Source organism: Hemicordylus capensis, chromosome 5 (genome assembly GCF_027244095.1).
Source record: "Hemicordylus capensis ecotype Gifberg chromosome 5, rHemCap1.1.pri, whole genome shotgun sequence".
Classification (NCBI taxonomy): domain Eukaryota; kingdom Metazoa; phylum Chordata; class Lepidosauria; order Squamata; family Cordylidae; genus Hemicordylus; species Hemicordylus capensis.
Genome location: NC_069661.1, coordinates 170,698,434 through 170,719,270, shown reverse-complemented (window position 1 = coordinate 170,719,270; position 20,837 = coordinate 170,698,434). Strand labels below are relative to the sequence as shown.

Here is a 20,837-nt window from a genome sequence, read left to right as displayed (position 1 = left end):
AAGTTATTATACACCAAAGAATCTAAATACTTGAAAAATAGTGACTGCATATTTTGCTCCATAACTCCACTTCTACAAGGGCTGTAGCTTATCTTTTAAAATTAAAGCTGGGGATCCATCTTAGAGTTAGAACAGGGCAACTTCCAATCCCCATTATTTCCTATGGTGGAAATATACAAAATCAGTTTTTTTTAAAAAATCAACCAAGTATCTCACTGCCTTGAAATATGGGTGGTAGGTGGCACGCATGGGGACCTACCCACCACCCAAATTTGGTGCCAAGAGAACCTTTATAAATGGTCCAAATTGATCTGAATCTGAATCAAATTGAATCTGGGGTGATTTGGAGGGGACAGATTCGGACACAAAACAAATCAGGGGTGATTTGATTCGGGCACAAATCAAATTTAAGAAATTGATTCGTGCACATCCCTAGTTAATACAGCCTATATCATTTACAGAGAATGTTGGTGTCTGAAACATTTTCTGCCACACAAACAAACCTATTAAAAATGTTGCATAAAGTATGTTGCATATTAACTTTTGAGTAGCCAGTGTTGTGATTTAACATGAACTGATCTCTGATGCTTTTATAGGAATAAGAGTCAAACATGAAATGCCCTTGCTTTTGTAAGTCAAATCTTGTACATTCCAGAACAGAATTGTAAACTGTTGATACAGGAGAACTATATTGAATTAAGTGAATCTAGAGCAATATGTAAAGGTACTTTACCTTACACAGTAGAAGCCATTGATACACTTTTATTATTTCTACCATCCAATGCTGACTTGGGTTACTTCCAAGTCAGCCAGAGCACTCCCAATAATTTAGTTCTTGTCTCTTTTCCCAGTTACAGAAACCAAGCTTTGCCTAGCACTACACACACAAAGAGCTTCTCTAGAATGGGGTGAAGCTGTCAATGGTTCAGGAAAGTGGCACTACTGTTCTTAAGAGGGGACCTCAGTTTGGAAAGATAAACAGGTTGCTCACCTGTAAAACATGATCTGGTAGTGATCTGTTGTATTCCTAAGGAATGGGTTCTGCACCTGTGCAGGGACCTCGTGGGTAGACTGACTAGATCCTTGTGATGTCCACTCTGCCTTGCACGTGCTTTGTGCTTTTGTTGAAATGGGCAGTTGGGGGTGCCATTTTCTCCGTTTCTGACAGACCGCCATCTCCAGACGATCTTACAGTGTTTCTACTTGGTTTTTTCTTTTTTATCATTGTTCTGTTCCTACTGTTATAGGGAGGTTTGGGATGGTCTTAGGAATACAACACATCACTACCAGATCATAAGTAACAGGTGAGCAACCGGTTTATCTGGATCGTGATCCGTTGCATTCCCATGGAATAGACGATTAGCCAGCTTTTCACCAAGGTGGTGGGTACAGTAGTCCCTAATGCCTATGGCAGCACCCGTTTTAAAACACTCCTCCCAAAGTCCTTCAGCTCAAAAGATAGCAGATTAATGGTGTAATGCTTAATAAACGGCTGTTGTGAGGAACATGTGGAAGCCACACAAATGTCATCCATACACATTCCAGATAGATGGGCTGCTGAGTATGCGTATGCCCTGGTCGAATGTGCCAGTATATTATGTGGTGGATCCACACCCTGCAGCTTATATGCTTGCACTATTAACTCCACCAACCAATGTGTGAGCCTTTGCTGGGATGTTGCTGACTGTCCCTTGGCTCTTCCCCTATAGGCCACAAATGGCTTCTTCATCTTTCTAATACTTCTGGTTGCCTCCAGATAGTACAGCAGAGTACATCTTACATCCAGAGAATGCAGTGCCTTCTCCAATTCTGTCTCTGCTTTTTGGGAAAAAGCTGGCAGAATAATATCTTGGTTTAAATGAATCTCCATCACTATTTTTGGATGGACTGTGGATCCAGGAACATGACTATTGTTCATGGATAGTATAAGGTATGTCTATGCACAATGCCATCAGCTCATGAATACGTCTTGCAGTAGTGATTGCTGTGGTGATCCGAGTGCAGTTAGAACCACTCTTCCATTGTTTTTCTTATCGGTGGATATAAATTGTTCACACCATTCAGAATTTGTTTGCAGTCTGGATGGGAGAAAACAGTAGTGCCATACTATCCCTTATGCTTTGAAGCGATATCAGCCAAATGCACTTTGAGGGATACATTTGCCAAACTTGTAAGCTTCAAAGTAGTCATATAAAGTAATATTTGTTTTAGGGTTGCTTTGCCAGGAAGGAAACCATGCTTATGATCATACTCTTTAAATCGTTTCTACTTGAAACTGTAGTATCTTCGAGTTGATGTCTGTCTATTGTTAATTAGTATTTTCCATAGTAGCTGATTCTCCATTCTGTCACCCGCAGAGTCCTTATATCCAGATGCTAGATCGCTACGCTGTCTTGCACCAGGAGAACAGATCTTTGTGGAAATCTGTGGTAAATCCCCTTCAAGAGTTTGAGAAGCGGTGCAAATCCATGGCTGGCAAGGCCACCACAGCGTTACTAAGATGCCCTTTGTCTCATCCTCAATGATCTGCCCCAGTACATGGTTGATAAGTGGCTGAGGTGGAAATATGTACAGGAGCCCTTTGTTTCATGCATGCTGGAATGCATCTCCCAGAGACCTTCTTCCAACAGTGGCACACGAACAATATCTCAGACATTTTTTGTTGGCAACAGTCGCACACATGTCCACAGTTGGATGTCCCCATAAATCAAATATCTGCCTCAGAGAGGTGTAGCTGATCTCCCATTCGTGGTCTTGGTAATGCTGCATGGATCGGCTGAGGTAATCTGCCAGTACATTGTCCACTCCCCGGGTATTTATGGCCAGAGGGTAAATACTGTGAATTATGCACCAAAGTACAAAGGGAGCGGGAGAAACCCCCCCATTGTTTTGAGATATGCTATGGCTGTGGTGTTGTCGAGTTGAAACTGCACCACCCTGTTGTGTAGCAGAGGTTCAAATGCCTTCAAAGCCATGAACATTGCCATTAATTCTGGGTCATTTATGTGCCGAAATTGCTGTTGCCTGGTCCATTGTTCCTGCTCCAGCACAGTGCACCCCCCCATCCTTTAAGGGACATGTCTGTGCTTACCTACTCACTGTGCAGGGGTTAGGGTCTGAAAAGGGATGCTGCCCAGCAGGTTGGTTTTCCTTATCCACCAACGCAGAGATCATAGGACCCTTGTGGTAGTGACAGCAACTGGGCGGAAATGTATGGGTTACCACATTTGTAACTGCCTTATCCGTAGTCTCGTGTAGTGCACAGTCTCACTGCAAGATGCCATTAATCCCATCAAATGCTGTACGCTGTTAATAGCTTGCATTGGAGCCATGTTGAATAGCTGTATCAGGTCCTTGATTTGCTGATAGCGTTCTATTGGTAAGTATGCCCTTTATAACTGCACATCTAAGATTGATCCAGTTTAATTTATGTGCTTTTGTGGTTCCAGGTTCAACTTCTTTCAGTTGACATTGATGCCCAGATCCTGCAGTAGCTGCAACACAAAGTGGATCTGCAAACGTTACTTTCTTTTGTTCTGACTCACCAGAAGCCAGTCGTCCAAGTATGTGAAGACCACAACACCTTCTGTACATAAGTATGCCACTACTACTGCCAAGACCTTTGTGAACACACTTAGGGCTGTTGGCAACCAAAAAAGGAGTATAGTATATTGGTCCCCCACCCCCACCCCCCAGTAGGTACTTGCATTGGTTTTCTTCAATTCCTATATGAAAGTATGCATCTTTCAAGTCTAATGCTGCCACCCACTCCTCCCTGCACAGAGAGGCAGTATTCCTTACAACGTTGTCATTCTGAACTTGCGTGCCTACACAGACCAATTGAGACCTCGCAGGTCCATGATTGCCCGAATTCCCCCATCTTTCTTTGGGATTTGAAAGTATCAGGAGTAAAATCTGGCCATCCACCACACCCAGACGACTGCCTTCTTTTCCAACAATTCCTGCACTTCCTCCAACAATATTGGGGTTGCTCTTGTGTATTTCATGCCCAAGAATGGAGGCATGGCTTTGGAATCTATAGCATAACCAGTCTTGATAATTCTGAGCACCCACTGGTCTGATGCTATGTGGTACCATGCTTGAGCATGGCTTCCCAATCTGATGGAATTGTTGGCAACCACAAGGCAGGTGCTGTGTGCCTCAGCAGGTGATTGTTGCAGTTGTTTCTCTGTTTGTGGTGGATGGTAGAACAGATCAAAGAGCCTGCTTTTTTGATCCTTAGAAGCCCTGGTGTTCTGGCCCTTTGGTCACTGTCCCAAACCCTTATTTCTCTGATAAGGCCTGTAGTGACACTATAAATCCTTCCATTCTTGTTGCCTATAATTGGGCTGTTGATTCCCACATGGCTGATTATGCGATGCTGTACAGGATGCAGAAGGCATCAAGGTTTTAGCTGTATATTTCAATTTTTTTAATGACTCCGTAGTGGAGTTTGTGCTCTCACTTTCCCATCATAGGCCAAGTTTTCTATGCGATCACGCATATCCTGTTTTAGGTTTGGGGACTTCAACCACACGCGATGGCACATTGTCACTGCTGTTACCATGGCCCGTTATTCCATCTCTGCTAAATGTTTGAAGGTCCTGAGCTGCTGTCTAGTGATGATTTTTGTCTTCTCATATACTTCAGCACATTTGTTTTGAAATTCCTCAGGGCTCATCGCAGTAAAGTCCTGGAGTAATGCATCCCACAGGTGATGATTATATCTAGCCATGCAAGCTTTGTAGTTGGCTATTCTAATAGCCAAACTAGAGGTAGAGTATACCTTCCTTCCCATAACATCCATTTTTGCATGTTGGCTTCAAGGTCAGTGTGAAGGTCTGTAGGACATCCCAAGCAGACGGTACTGCCTTACTAATTACAGGCAGCACTGGGAGTGCCACTGGGTGTGTCGTCTTGGAAGCTGCCATCATGTTATACACTGGGTCTTTTAAGTCGGCCCCTGGTTGTTTTAAATCCAATCCCAATGCCTCCGCCATTTCCCTAATCTGGGCATGGTAAGCCCTTAATTCTTCAGAAGGTGAAGTAGATGTTTTGGATGGCACATCCAATGGCAGATCTGGGTCAGAAGGATGGTTCACCCTATTTGAGTTGCTCTGTTGATTCAGACGAATAGCCATCACCTCCACTTTCTCCTGATGGCACAACTGGAGGAGCCTTTTTTCACTGGTAGTGATGGACACCTTCGTGTATTTACAGGTGACTTTGCTTCACCACCAGAGTTTCTGGTGGTGTTGGAGGCTGCTCCGGTATCACCAGGTGATATGCTTCCTTAGCTATTGTCTGGCAAGTGGTAGACACTGTAGTAGTGCTAGTGGTGGTCTTCAGTTGCTGCACACCCACTTGACGCCCAGTGGCCACTAACAGAGGTTGCTGCAAAGCACGCTGTGCCTTCCATATCTGGAATTCAAAATATTCTTTGGGCAACACATTTGTTGGAGTGTGGCAGAAACCACATGAATGTGTGATCTGTCTTTGACCTTGTTGCTGATGCACAAGCCCCTGAGAGCTCACATACTGCATGGGTGACTTCAATGCTAATGCAGTATGCACAGACCTTGGCGATGGTACTCATGGTCTAGTAAATAGTCCCATAGAGTTAGATACTGTTGGCTCTGGAATTCGCACTGGCAACTCTAAACAAATAGGAATTATAGACGCAGTCGTTACAATGAGCACAGGCGACATCGATGGTTTTTTTAGGTACAGGTATTGGCAAATCCTCGAAATCCTGCTCGATGTCAAGACCACTACTTAAGAAGCCATGGAAAATGGACCCTGAAGGGATGCTATCTGAAGAATCCAGCATAGCTAGCAAAGTAGTCACAGTGTTTGGATCTAGGGAAACTTCATCATCAAAGATGCTCAGTAGAGAAATCAGCACAGTCCGCTCTCCATATGCAGTTGACACGAGTCAACAGCGACTGCACTGGCATTTGAGCTGGGGACACTTGTCAGACTCTCTTGGGCGAAGCCAAACCATTTGAAACGGTCATCGACATTGTAGGCGGCTCTGAAAGAGCAGTCGGAACTGACGTCGACATCATGTCTGTATTCTGGGCAGTCTGTACCGATGTTGACATCGAGACTATGTTCCGAAGACCAGCCCCCGTCGAGCCCATGGTCAATATTGTGGTCAACATTGAAGGCATTGTTTACAACAATGACCTCGAGGGTTGTTCCACTGACGTCAACAGAGCTGCTGCTGATCTTGTTGGTGGGCTTGTAGAGATGTCGGTGACGGCGTGCTGCCCTTAGATTTCGACTTGGTACAATGTTTTTTGCTAGGAGGAGAATCCATTTCCTCATCCGAGGAGCGCCTCTTCTTTTTTCTTTATACCCATGTGTCGACTGCGGGACCTCCTTTGGTCTCTTGAATAGGGGCTCTGTATCCCCAGCAGAGGTTTTAGAATGTGTTTTTGAAGATCCCTGCATACTCAGTGTTGACTTTGACATCGAGCTCAACCTCGACCCCTATATCAAGCGGGAGTTTGGCCTTGGTATTGGAGGGCATAGTGCATCATTGTAAAGTGCTACACGGAGTCTTGGCACCTGATTTTTAAGCGTTTGCTTTGATAATAGAAGCATATCTTGCACGCTGTTGGATTGCGCTGCTCCCCTAAACATAGCAAACATGAGTTGTGGTGGTCTGTTTGTTGATGGCAATTTTGCCCAACATTCCACACATCTTTTGAACATTTTCTTGGTTTCCATTGCCGTTAAAGGCACGCCCTGAGGCAACAGCCTTGGAGCGTCAATAGTAAGTTCCGAAAATGACAAATACAGTCCATTATTTGTTTTAAGAATCAAATATAGTCCAAGTCAAACAGGAGAAAAAACTATTATCTTTTTTTCTCTTTCCAGTCAAATGAATCTAATCAAACTGAGGAAGCCAGCAATGAGGTGTTGATGCAATGGTGGTCAAAAAGAAAGCAAGAAATTTATTTATTTATTTATTTTTCAAATTTGTACACCACCCCAAACTTTTGTCTCTGGGTGGTGAACAATAATATAAAACAAGTTAAAACATATACAAAAATCTTAACACAATGTAGACAACCTAAAAATTAAAAACAGATTAAAACTTTAAAAAGCTGAAAATGGCCGCCAATTTCAACAAAAGCACGAAGCACGTGTAAGGCAGAGTGGGCATCACAAGGAGCTAGTCAGTCTACCCGCTAGGTCTCTGAGCAGGCGCAGAACCCATTCCTTAGGAATGCAATGGATCATGATCCAGATCTAAGAGTCATTCTTCAAATAAACAGCAACTCTTTTATTTAGCAGGGGGAGAATAACTGGCCCTATCCACCCCAGCACAGTACCTCCAGTGACTGTTGCTAGTGCCTATCTTATGTTTATTTTTAGATTGTGAGCCCTTTGGGGACAGGGATCCATCTTATTTATTGATTATTTCTCTGTGTAAACCGCCCTGAGCCATTTTTGGAAGGACGGTATAGAAATAAAATCAAATAAATAAATAAATAAATAAAACTCCACATCCAAACTCTGATCATCTGAGAATTTAGATAGGACATTGTTTAAAAGTTGTATTATATAAATCTCCTAACTACAAATCCAAAATGAAACAAAGATTGTGATAATTGCCTACTTGTACTATCCCTTGTTCAATACAAGCTATGTAGGGATGTGCACGGAACCACGGAGGCATGGTCCGGCACTGGGAGGAGTGTCACTTTAAGGATGGGGGGGTAGTACTTACCCCACCCACCGCTCTTCCCCCTCCGGCGCTCGTCTTTAAACAAACGTTTTTGGGGCGGCAGGGTTCCTCCCTGCCGCCCCTGCCCCCATCGTTGGCTGCAAAGCTCTAAAGTAAGTAGAAGCTGGTGCTATGCATGCGCCCAGAGCGGTGCGCGCACACCCGTTGTCGCCGCGCGTGTGTGACGTATACAGCATGTGTATACAGCGGTGAAAACGGGCGTGTGCGGGCCGCGCCGGGCGCATGTGTAGCGCCAGCTTCTACTTACTTTAGAGCTTTGCAGCCAATGATGGGGGAAGGAAGGAACCCTGCCACCCCAAAAACGTTTGTTTAAAGACGAGCGCTGGAGGGGGAAGAGCGGCAGGAGGGGTAAGTATTACCCCCCCGCCCTTAAAGTGACACTCCCCCCGCTGCCGGACCACCGGACTGGCCAACTTCTGGACCGGTCCGGAGGCCTTTTCCATGGCTCCGGACCGGTCCAGGCACACCACTACAGCTATGCTGAAACAGAAAACCTATTCAGACAAGGCAGTCACTTAGGGCAGGGGCAGCCACTAAGGTCTTTCACACGACCTAATGGTGTGTGTGAGGAGGCAGGATCACATCTACCTTCCCCCCCACCCCAGATGATATGGCCATCTCACTTACTCACCCACATGAGTCACGCTGCTGGAAGCAGTGTGGCCATCTGGAGGGGCCAGCGAAACACAATCCGGCCTCCAGAAAGACCACAATGCACCACACAAGGAGCATATTGCATTGGGGCATTTCCCCACTGCTGGGTGCTTTAGCTGCAGAAGGCTACAGGAAGGCCTGATCAGCCTCTGCGGTTGAACGAAACCTGATCAGCCACACGTCCGGAGACTGCAGCAGAAGGGCACAGTCACATCCTTCTCTCTCAGTAAAAGCCTGGGTAGAAAGCTCAGGCTACTCATTGCTCCACATGAACAGCCCTACCCAGGTAGGGCTGTGCAAACCCTCATTAACTAGCTCAGGAGCTACTAATAGCTCCCGGCTTGTCTCAAGTAGCTCTCCAAGCATTTGGGTCTGCTACTTCCTTCCCTTCCCACCAATACTACAATCTGACTGGCTAGCTGATTACAGTATTGCAACTATTTTTAATCTCTCTCTCCTCCTTCCTCTCTCATCAACTTAATTTTCCTTTCTTTCCCATTAATTTATCTACAATTTCTTCACAAAGGAGTGTCTCTTGCTCCACCATGTCCTGCAACAAAATTATCTGGGAATTCATTTTTTTTTAATGTTAAAATCTTTTATACTGTTGATGTAAATGTTGGTTCAAACTGTCATTCTCTGACAGCCTCTGCCTTCCCAAAATGCCATATTGTACCGGTAGCTCCCCAAGGCAATAGCAAACAAACAAAAAACTCAGTAGCTCCTGAAAGCCTGTCCACCCCACTACCTTCTACCCCATAATGTGCAATGATTATTCATGATTTTCTAACATTGTGTGTACACTATAGAAACACATATTAAAAAGCTGCACTTCATTTTGGTTCCTTGCCCATGTATGTCCAAGTTTCTACTGTAGCATATGAAATTGTCCATCGATAAGGTAGCCAAGTACTATTATGGTTATAAATGAAATTAAAAAGTTATAGAAAGCATTACAGTAACTGATCTAACATTTTGCTAAAATCAAATATTTATCACAATTCATCTTTATAAAGCAATTTTAGTCTAGACTGCTGACAAAAACCAGTGGGATGACTGCTGACAAAAACCAGTGGTTGACATCCAGACTAACATTGTACCTGTGGAATAACATTTTGGGTGTGCAATGTGGGGACAATTTTCATCAGTCCCCTTTCCCGAGCAGCTATCTGTGCCTCCCGAAGATAATTGAGAATTGCAGGACCCTCGGGTATATATATCCAGGAGGCACAGAGGGCTGCAGAGCGAAGGAGGGATTGGTGAAAATTGCCCCTTCCCTGTTGAAAGTGTGAAACATTTTTGAGCACATGCACTTTTTGTCCGGATATGAGTCAGTGGTTTGGAGCAAAATCTATTAGTAGTGAGGTTTGAAAGAATCTTGTTTGCTTCTTAAAAATTAATTTTCAGTCCTCAAGGATGTACTAAAATGAAGGTGGTGGATTGTTGGTTTTTAGATAAAGATTTTTAAAAATGGCAGTTTACGAAGTATCAGGCACCAGGAGTTGCAAATAATAGGAGTTTTTCAACAGCTCTACTATCTATGGCAAAACATTTCTATTTGAGAACAAAACAGATAACGTTTCGAGTAACAGAATTACATTACTGAAATTCCACAAAAAATAATTCTAGATATTTTTAAAAGGTTAAAGTATATAGCTTTGTTATAAACTAATGAACAATATTCCCATTTGATATCTGCGTCTATAGCTAATGTATTCTTGACCTGGTGATCCTTTTGAAAATAAGAGAATCTCTTAAATAAAGATTTCTTGGATTTCTTTTAAATCTTTATTATTTAACAGTTGTTACATGAAACATTATGATTACTTCCACTTTATGAAATATAAACTGGAATGAAGGGAGGTCTTTGTTGCATAAGAGACCAGGGAAAACAACATGTTGAAAATGTCTTTCTACAGTCAATCCACAAGGATTGTGGAATGAAGACAATTGTTTCTTAGAAGAGAAATGTTCTAAACATTTCTGCATCAGTGATATTCACTGTCCATTACTTTCTAAGATTAGATGTCTCTGATAAGCGTATCTAATGCAGTGGTTCCCAACCAGGATTCCTCCAGATGTTGCTGAACTAAAACTCCCATCACCCGCAGTCACAATAAATTGTAGCAGTGAATGATGGGAGTTGTAGTTCAGCAACATCTGGAGGAACCTTGGTTGGGAACCACGGATCTAATGAAACAAATTCAATGTTCAATCGTCTTAATGACTAGGAATTTAAGAAATGGTTAAAAATTGATATCAGGATCTAGTTACCTTGCATGGAAGATAAGAGCAAGTCAGTCTAAAAATTACCTCAAGGTTCAAGAAGTGGTGTTCTTCTTTACTTCTGTTGTGAATTTGAATGCAATAAATATGTGAGCTTTGAGGCTCTCCCCTCAACCATTGGCAAATTTTGAGTTGGGGTTGTCTGACCTATATTAGTGCTGCATATCTCCAGCCAATAAATGCAGGAAAGTTAAATAGAAAAGAGAAGGAACCAGTGACTGTGCGTGAAAGAAGTGGGTAGTATTTTAATGCAATTATCCAAGCACAGAAGCAGTTTAAAAATGAGTGCTTATGAGCACAGAACATTGATCTCAAGGAATGGGTTTGCTGGAAGGCATGAAGTAGAAGATTTTTTTCTGGAAAGAATGAAGCAGAAGATTATTATTAAATGATGATATAATGCTTTCAGGTTCTGCATAGTATACAAACCAGTTAAACAGGTTGCTTACCTGTAACTGAGGAGAGGAGAGCTGGTCTTGTGGTAGCAAGCATGACTTGTCCCCATAGCTAAGCAGGGTCTGCCCTGGTTGCATATGAATGGGAGACTTGATGTGTGAGCACTGCAAGATATTCCCTTCAGGGGATGAAGCCGCTCTGGGAAGAGCAGAAGGTTTCAAGTTCCCTCCCTGGCTTCTCCAAGATAGGGCTGAGAGAGATTCCTGCCAGCAACCTCGGAGAAGCCACTGCCAGTCTGTGAAGACAATACTGAGCTAGATAGACCAATGGTCTGACTCAGTATATGGCAGTTTCCTATGTTTCCTAACTGGTGATCTTTTTGGTGATCCATGTTCATTCACAAAATGGCTTCTGCACCTGCACAGTAACCCCTGCAGAAGAATTCCATTTGGCTCCTCTGAATCTATTTGGCTCCACTGAATCGTGTGCAAGGTGTAACTGTTATTTTTGGAGGGAGAGCTCCTTCTCCTCATTTCCTGATCAGTCACTGCAAGAGTGAAGAACGTGGATGGATGAAGACAGAGTAACCATTATTACCATGGAGGTATCTTAGTAGCGGGAAAGGCCAGGCAGGTGTTGTGAGTGAACATGGATCACCAAAAAGATCACTTGTTACAGGTAAGCAACCTGTTTATCTTTAGATGATCCATGTTCCCTAACAAAATGGGTGATTGGCGAGCTCACTTGAATGGGGGTGGTGGTGCTAGGATGTAGTTACAGCACTTTTAAAAGAACTGCTTGACTGAAGTTGGCCTCTGCCGCTGAGCAGATGTCCACAGCATAACGCTTTACAAAAGGAAAGTCTGAAGACCATTTAGGTGCTTTGCAAATGTCTACCATGCTTAAGCCCACATATGAGCTGCTGAAGTGGCCATAGTTCTAGTAGAGTGTGCCTTTACCCTAGGAGGCAGCTTGACACCTTGTTTGTTGTAACATACAAAGATTAGTTCTACTAGCTAGTGCAATAGTCTCTGCCTGGAAATAGGATGTCCCTTTTTCTTCCCTTAATGGGAGATAGTTTATGGGACTTTCAGAATGCCTTCATTCTGTCCATATAGTACAGCATGGACCATCTAACATCTAAGGAGTGCATTGCTTTCTCCAGAGGAGTATAAGCGTTCATGAAGAAGGAAGGTAAGGCTATGTCTTGATTCAGGTGGAATCCCGAGATCACTTTGGATCAAAATGTTGGATTTGTTAGGATGACTTTGGGAAGAACTTTGTGTAAGGGGAGTCAATCCTGTTAGTTCACTGACTCTCCTTGCTGATGTAATAGCAACCACGGTTTTCAAAGTAAGTGATTTAAGAGATGGGGAGGACATAGGTTTTATCCTCACTGGAGATGCTGAAGAAGTATTTGGGACAGGCAAGAACTCTGACTCACCTACATCCACCCCATGCATGGAAAATCCCCTAAAGGTGGATCCTGAAGGGATGGAGAAGGTAGATCCCATAAGCGACCCCAAATTCTTTGGAGTTGTCTGATATTGGTATCTTTGGGGAAGTTTCCTTCGAAGCATAGTATCAAATCACACCCCTGCTTGAATCAGACCTGTCACAGTCTGAATTGGCTGGTGAGCTATCCAGCAAAAATTCCACCACTACAGGGAAGGCACTAGAAGTGCCAGTCACATTTTTCTGAGGGCTCACTTGATGAGTCTTGTTTGCTGGCATCGGGATTGGTGTTGAGTCTGAAATCAGACAGGGTGTTGATGGTGTCAGTGGAACCGCTGATGCACCCACCAAGGTCACAGTGGTCAATCTCAATAATGGAACCAGCATTGAGAAACATGACACGCACAATTCCATAGCATCTGGAGAGATCTGAAAACTCTCTTGACCTTTCTAGACTACTGTTGGAGAGGGTGTATGTCGGGATTGCACAAAGGTAGAAGATGATGGTGTTGACGATCCTGACAGTGTATATTTGGCTGTCAACGTTGAAGTTTGGCGATGCTTGGAACTCTAGTGCAGTGGTTCTCAACGTGTGGGTCCCCAGATGTTGCTGAACTACAACTCCCATAATTCCCAACCAAAGGCCAATGGGGCTAGGGATGCTGGGAGTTGTAGTTCAGCAACATCTGGGGACCCACACATTGAGAACCACTGCTCTAGTGGCTCAGAGAGTTGTCTCTTTGGTGTTTCCTCTTCTTATTATGTCAGTGTCTATCATCTTTACTGACAGCTTCAGGCTTTTTGAAGAAAGATTTCGTGCAGTCTTTCTTGGAGTGATGCCCTTGACAGCATCACCTCAGCAAACCCTCTAATGTTGAGCTCGATCCCGAGGGTTGACTGACAGAAGGAAAGGCGATCTCAGCATTGGAGTTGGTGGTTTTAGTGCACTTTCATACAAAACTACTCTTAGACGAAGTTCCTTGCTCTTTACCATTCATTTGGAGAAGGATAAACAAATTTTGCAAGTTCTTACATTGTGATGTTCGCCCCTCAAAATCAAATGTTTGTCAGAGGAAGGGAGAGTTCCGCGGCAAGACGTACACTTTAAGAAGTCTTTTTAACATCCATTAGATCAATAACTGAATCGAAATCCAAAGAGAAACCTTAAACAGTCCGTTGTCTGAAAAACCAGAGAAAAGACATCAATATTTCTTTCAGGAACTGAGAAAAGAGGAGCAAATCCATTACAAAGTGAATGCTGTGGCAGCTGAGAAGGAACTGAGAAGGTGCTCTCCCGCTGAAAATAATGGTCACGTCTTTTGTGTGATTTAACAGAGCCAAAGAGCACCTCAAGGAGCTATGGGATTCTTCTGCAGGGCTTACTGTGCAGGCACAGAACCCATTTTGTGCGGAAACATGGATCACCTCAAAATTCTTAAAAAATTCTGAAAGAGATATTTGATTGCTTTGCTTTTAAAAGTAACTTTAGTGAATTATTTAGGTTTATTTATTATGGTAGGACAATAACAAGAGGAAAACAACATTAAGCAAGTATGTCAAAGGAAACATAGAGGGTTTAAAACAGTGGGAGAAAAGAGTGGCTTGTGTTTATTGCTATGACAAATAAAACAAAAATGACAAAATTAAGACTGCAATAACACAAGAAACTTGTCCAATGAAAAAGGATAAGGCAACAAAACAAAACAAAAACCAACCAACCAACTAGGAGGCCCAAGATCTTAGTCACATATTCAAATTCCTGAATGCAAAACTTACTGATTAAGCTAACAGTAATTCCCAAGATATAAACATATTTGTTAGAAATGAGCCTGATACCTTGAGTCCTCAAACTGCTACACTGGTACAAAGATGGGTCTAGCAAACTTGAATGGAAGTCCCTGTTCAAAACCTCAGCCACAGAAGCACAATGAAACAAATAAAAGGAATACTAACCTAGGTTATTCCCCCGCCCCCGCTTACATGTCTTTATTCTCATTCTGCCTCTTTCCATATTCAGTTTCTTCCTTGAAAACTTCTAACTTTTCTTTCCCTTCTCTGTGTCTCTTTATCTGTTTCTTTAAAAGAAAGTTCAGAAGCCCCTCTTTTTTTTGCTGGGGTTACATTCCACCCTAATGCCATGAACTGAGAAACCACGGAAAAAGAAACCATGAGCCTATGAGGATGGGTGGGGATGGGTGGGGGGTGTTAGGTTTCTCAGCACCCTTAAATGTGCTCAAACCTCATTAAAAAGAGGAGGGGGCAGAAATAAGAGTAGTAAAGCACATTGTCTTGCTCTCTAGCAATGTTCCCCAACCCCCAAATCCTCCAAATTTTGGGCTTTTTGGGGGGTGGAAAAGTCACAAAATGGCCACTGGCAATGACACCGGAAATCATTTCCGGGTGGCTCTTAGCCATGAATAGCTAAAAATAACCCTAGTATTAGTGTGCAAACAACAAAAAACCCCACTAGATTTCTATACTGTGAATAACTGAAAATAGGGCTATTTTTGTCCAATGAACAAAGAAACCAGGGCTCTATGACCCACCCACAAACAACACAAACTGCGATAGAACCCACAAAAAGGAGGGCCTCCTGTAATATGCTTATCTTTTTCCTTTACACCAAAACCAAATATTCCTTCCATTATCTATCTGAAATAAGTATTTTCCTTTAATTTTTCTTGCCATTTCCTCTTTCCCCCTTAATCCTAATAATCTGATGTACTACAATGTGTGTTTTTAACATCCTTCTACCTCTACTGGATGTCTGAATTTTCCCTTTGTTTAAAGTAATATCTAATCAAGGTACTTGCTATGTTTGTTTTCCTATTGTTCTATAGTCAACAAGTTTGCTGTGTTTATCTAGATGTTTGTATACTGCCTTTCTGATGTTCTCATCAGAAACCTATACACAGGACAGGAAGCAACAGTCCAGACGGAACATGGTGAAACAGACTGGTTTCAGATTGCCAAAGGAGTAAGACAAGGCTGTATACTTTATCCATCTTTATTCAATTTATATGCTAAACATATACTGAGAGAAGCTGGATTGGAAGAAGATGAGCATGGTTTTAAAGTTGGAGGAAGAAACATCAATGTTTCTGTGCTATGCTGATGACACCACTCTGATAGCTGAGAATGTGGATGATATGCAAGCTCTAATAATGAAAGTCAAGGAGCACAGTGAAAAACGGGGACTACGACTAAATGTAAATAAGACTAAAATAATGACAACGGGTACAGCAACCAGTCTCAGAACTAACAATTAAGAAAGACATTGAAGTGAAATGAAGAGGAGAGCTGGTCTTGTGGTAGCAAGCATGACTTGTCCCCATATAGCTAAGCAGGGTCTGCCCTGGTTGCATATGAATGGGAGACTTGATGTGTGAGCACTGCAAGATATTCCTCTCAGGGGATGAAGCCGCTCTGGGAAGAGCAGAAGGTTTCAAGTTCCCTCCCTGGCTTCTCCAAGATAGGGCTGAGAGAGATTCCTGCCTGCAACCTCGGAGAAGCCGCTGCCAGTCTGTGAAGACAATACTGAGCTAGATGGACCAATGGTCTGACTCAGTATATGGCAGTTTCCTATGTTCCTAAGTGGTGGATCGCTTCTGCCTTTTAGGATTGACCGTCAACAGTAAAGGATCCAGCAGTCAAGAAATACGCCACAGACTAGCACATGGTAGGGTTGCAATAAAGGCCTTGGAAAGAATATTTAGATGCCGTGACGTGTCTACACCTATAAAGATTAGAATAGTTTGGACAATGGTTTTTCCCGTGACGCACTATGGATGCAAAAGCTGGACTTTGAAGAAGCAAGATAGAAAAAGCATTGATGCTTTTGAACTTTGGTGTTGAGGAAGACCTTTGAGGATACCATGGACAGCCAGGAAAACAAACGAATGGATCACAGAACAAATCAATCCAGAAATTTCACTCGAGGCATAAATGACCAAGCTAAAACTATCATACTTCGGACACATTATGCGAAGACCCAGCTCCCTTGAGAAGTCCATAATGCTGGGGAAAGTTGAAGGAAAGAGAAGAGGCTGACCTACAGCAAGGTGGATGGACTCGATTACAACAGCAATGAATGCACCACTGAGAGACCTTAAAGGCCAAATTGAAGACAGATCATCCTGGAGAGAACCTATCTATGTGGTCGCTAAGAGCTGACACCAACATGATCAATCAATCAATCAATCAATGCTGCATTTTGATATAAATGATCCACAGAGCGACTTACAACAGATTTTACAATTGTGCAGTTAAGTACAAAGCTATTAACTTGTCTCTTTGTGGTGGGGCATCTAGAAGAGGCAGTGGGGGAATGTGATGTTATAGCTTCCCCCCAACAAGTAGAGGACTTATAGGGTCTGTGGTAAGCCCAAGGGAAATAGCCTCTCTTCAGGAATAGTGCTGCCCACACAATTGTCATTCAGGGGATGGGGAGGTAGGCATTTCTACAGCATTGCCCTGGCCTGCTCTTCTACCACTATTCATTATATACAGATTTGTCTACTACTGTATAATATTCATTGATATACATTTCACAAATTGCTGACTATGCAAACTATAGAAATCAGAGCAAAATTCAGCAAATGTCACTGGGGTAAAAGAGAAACAAAAGACTAAATTTTCTCATATTCCCTTAATTTTCTATCTCTTCTGTATAACTTCAGGCTGTCGGATAACTACACATAGTAGGAACTTTTCTCTTTGGAAAGTGAAAAATGTATGTTCAATGAAAACTATACAAATAATAATCAATACTGATACAATAACCAGTTGGGGGTGAATGAAGCAAGAATAAGCCCTAAATAAATTATTCATATCATGAGTTTTAATGTTATCCATTCTTTTAGCCATGTCAAACATACAGCATCAAAATACAACCTTAAATCTGGTAAGGTAAGGCCACCTCTTTCCTTTGCATCTGTTAAATTCTTAAAATTTATTCTTGGTCTTTCCCCCTGCCAAACAAACTTAGTTATATCCTTCTGCCATTGCCTAAAACAAGTCATATTATTAATTATAGGAATAGTCTGAAAGAGAAATAACATTTTAGGCAAAACATTCATCTTCACCACTGAGATTCTTCCCATTAAAGATAGATTCATTTTGGACCATCTTTGCAAATCATTTTTCATTGAGTTCCATGTTTTAACATAGTTATTAGAAAACAACAAAGAATTATTATTTGTTAACCAAACACCCAAATATTTCACTTTCTTCTCCACTCTTAAAGCACTTATTTCAAATAATCTGTCTTTAGTTTTCTGATCTATATTTTTAGTCAAAACCTTAGTTTTAGTCTTATTTATATAAAATCCAGCCAACTGGCCAAATTGCTGTATCTTGTCCAAAAGTCTTTCGATCTGTCCATTGGGTTTTCTAAAAATAACACAACATCATCTGCAAAGGCTCTCAACTCTTCTTGATCTGGAGGGATTTGACAGAAGGTTTGGATGGCATGCTTACTTATGGTATGAAAAAAGTAAAGTACATAAAGATTTTTTGAACCACTATGTAAGAAGGAGTTTAATGAGGGTATGGTTAAAATATAAAAATTGGTTAGAACCAAAAACTCCGTTATGGATATCTCCAATTGAAGCTTTATCACGTAAAGAAGTAAATATGCAGGTGTCTGGGGGTATTTATAGAGATCTGTTGCATTTTCATGGAAAGGATTATAAGTTAAAAACTTTAAATGAAATACAAAATGTGGTAAGAGATTGGTTTCAGTACTATCAGTTAAATGAGATTTATAAGAAAGACTTTAAAGTTGGATTTGAGGATCAGATTTTGAATTTTGAGAAGGAACTATGTCAAGATGATGAAAAATTAATTTCAAAAATGTATAAATTGTTACTTTTAGAGGAGATAAGAGAGGAATTGGTTAGAACAACTATGATAAAGTGGGCTCAAGATGTTGGTCATAATATAGAAATGGCAGCCTGGGAAAAGTTATGGAAGAATGATTTAAAATTCACTGCTTGTTATACTTTGAAGGAAAATTATTATAAAATGATGTACAGATGGTATTTGACACCAAAAAAACTGGCATTAATGTATAAAAATGTTTCAAACAAATGTTGGAAGTGTGGGGATTCTGAAGATACTTTTTTTCACATGTGGTGGACTTGTGGGAAGGCCAAGGCCTATTGGGACATGATATATAATGAATTAAAGAAAATATTTAAAGTGACATTTCCTAAGAAGCCAGAATCCTTTCTGCTAGGAATAACACAAGGAGAAATTTCTACAAATAACTTAACTTTTTTCCTGTATGCTTCTACGGCGGCTAGAATAACATATGCACAGAAATGGAAGACTAATGAATTGCCTTCAAAAGAAGATTGGCTGATAAAAACTTTGGAATATGCAGAGATGGCAAAACTTACAACACTGATAAAAGATCAAAGCTTAGAACGTTTCAGGGAAGATTGGAAACCTTTTTTTGTTGTACTTAAAGAATTATTTTCCTAATATGGATCTTACAGCTGGATTTGAAGTTTGAAATGCAGGTTGGGTAGACTAACGGTTTTTTCTTTTTTCTTTAAGCTTTAAATTTGTGGTTTTTTAATTAATATTATTATAAGGTAAACTTTATAGTTTTTATTTCACGAAAAGAGGTGCGCGGGAAGTCCAACTGTGTTTATTATGGATCTTATGATTATTGTTAAAAATTAATAAAAATTAAATTTCAGAAATCATATCATGATTTTTACACATGGAATGGGTTTAATTCTAGTTTTCTTAGCAATGGGTAGATATCAAAAGACATCAGCTTCTTTTTCTTGGTCTTTCTTTGTCTAGTAAGGCAAAAGGTTAGCACAATTTAAATGTCAGAAACAAGATTAAATGAAAATATTCTGCTGTCACTGGCCAGCACTGCAGACCTGTCTATGCTGGGACCTGATGTATCAAAGAATCAGAGGTCTCTATAGCCAGTCCCATAACTGATCAATTTAATGCCACATTTAAGGCTCACAAATAATTTCCAAAGTCATGGTTAAAAAATACACAATTTGGATAAAGGTGTTCCTAGCTTTTTACATTTTACTTTTTTTACATGGTTATTAAGCAGATGTCTTCTCAATTTTATCAGGGTCTTAATATATTTTTCTGTCTCCAACTGAAATAATACTATAACACTTCCAGGCTGCCGATGAAATCAAGAATTGATTCATTTTGGTTTTTAGCTTTTAAAATTTCCCAACTTGTAATTTATTCTGAAAACTTTCAATAACTAAAAGGGAATACCCTGTGGAAAACAATCAAATATTAATGGTACAAATCCACACTAAAGGTAAAAAGGTAAAGTGTGCTGTCAAGTCGATTTTGACTCCTGGCGCCCACAGAGCCCTGTGGTTTTCTTTGGTAGAGTCCACACTATAACACAGTATTTCTAAATGATGCATGCTACTAAACAAGCAGCAATGGTATATCTGCCAACATGTTCCTCCTATTTTCTCATTCACCTGAATGGGAAAACAGACATGTTGGCAGTGTACGCAATGGATCATATAATCACTTGATCTCCACATGTCCTCCTTTGGAGCTTTCAATTAAGGTCCACTTTTCTGCTTCCCCTCTTCCCTAAAGGAAGCAACCCAGCCTTCAGGCAGCACAGAGCTTAGGTCTAGTATGAGGTACTGCCATTCTAGATCTGCTAATTATAAGATACTTAGGCTCCATACCACTGCTCTGAGGATTTCAGAGGCCCATGGAGCCCATACCATCTCTCCTATACCTGTGAATCTGTATTCAGGTCATACAAACAATATTCTCAGACACTTACTCCTCCCTGTATAGAAGATTGCATGTTCACACCCCTCTTCTCTCCAAACAACACACTAGTTCCTGCTGAAAAATACTTTGGTGGGGGGAGGCATAGATATACTTTAGACCACGTTTTTATTTGGAATGATGAATAGTTTCAAGTCAAATGTTACCATGCTATATATATATATATCTTCAAAGATTTATAAAGTGGACTCTTTTAGTGTTCTTTCTTTTCCAATGTGAGTTCTAGGTTGGACAGAAAAGTAAATTTTCAAGAGCTATTTGAACACAGCAGAGTCCAAATACTAGTCTGCTATTCAGCAGAAATATAAACTAATTTAATTTTGCTACTTATCAGGGCACATTTACAATAAAGCTGGGGTTCTCAAAATTTTAAATACTATGGCCCCCTAAAAATAATATATAAAGCTATGTGACCTGCTCCTGAGGGTCAAGCAACATCTTCCCAGTCTAGCAGAACACTCCTGGAGTGCAGGCAAAC

The 20,837-nt window shown here is 41.3% G+C and overlaps 1 protein-coding gene across 4 annotated transcripts in view; it reads right to left on the bottom strand.

Moving 5' to 3' along the window:
• The window catches only part of LOC128327012 (ankyrin repeat domain-containing protein 26-like), a 241,575-nt gene that overhangs the window by 8,750 nt on the left and 211,988 nt on the right, over positions 1-20,837 (bottom strand). For 3 of the 4 annotated variants that reach the window (XM_053255066.1, XM_053255067.1, XM_053255070.1), the window contains one exon: positions 20,352-20,426. The exons of the other annotated variant lie outside the window; for it this stretch is intronic. In XM_053255066.1, coding sequence (XP_053111041.1) covers positions 20,352-20,426 — 75 coding nt within the window. The remainder of the gene's footprint in view (positions 1-20,351; positions 20,427-20,837) is intronic. 4 annotated transcript variants of the gene reach the window in all.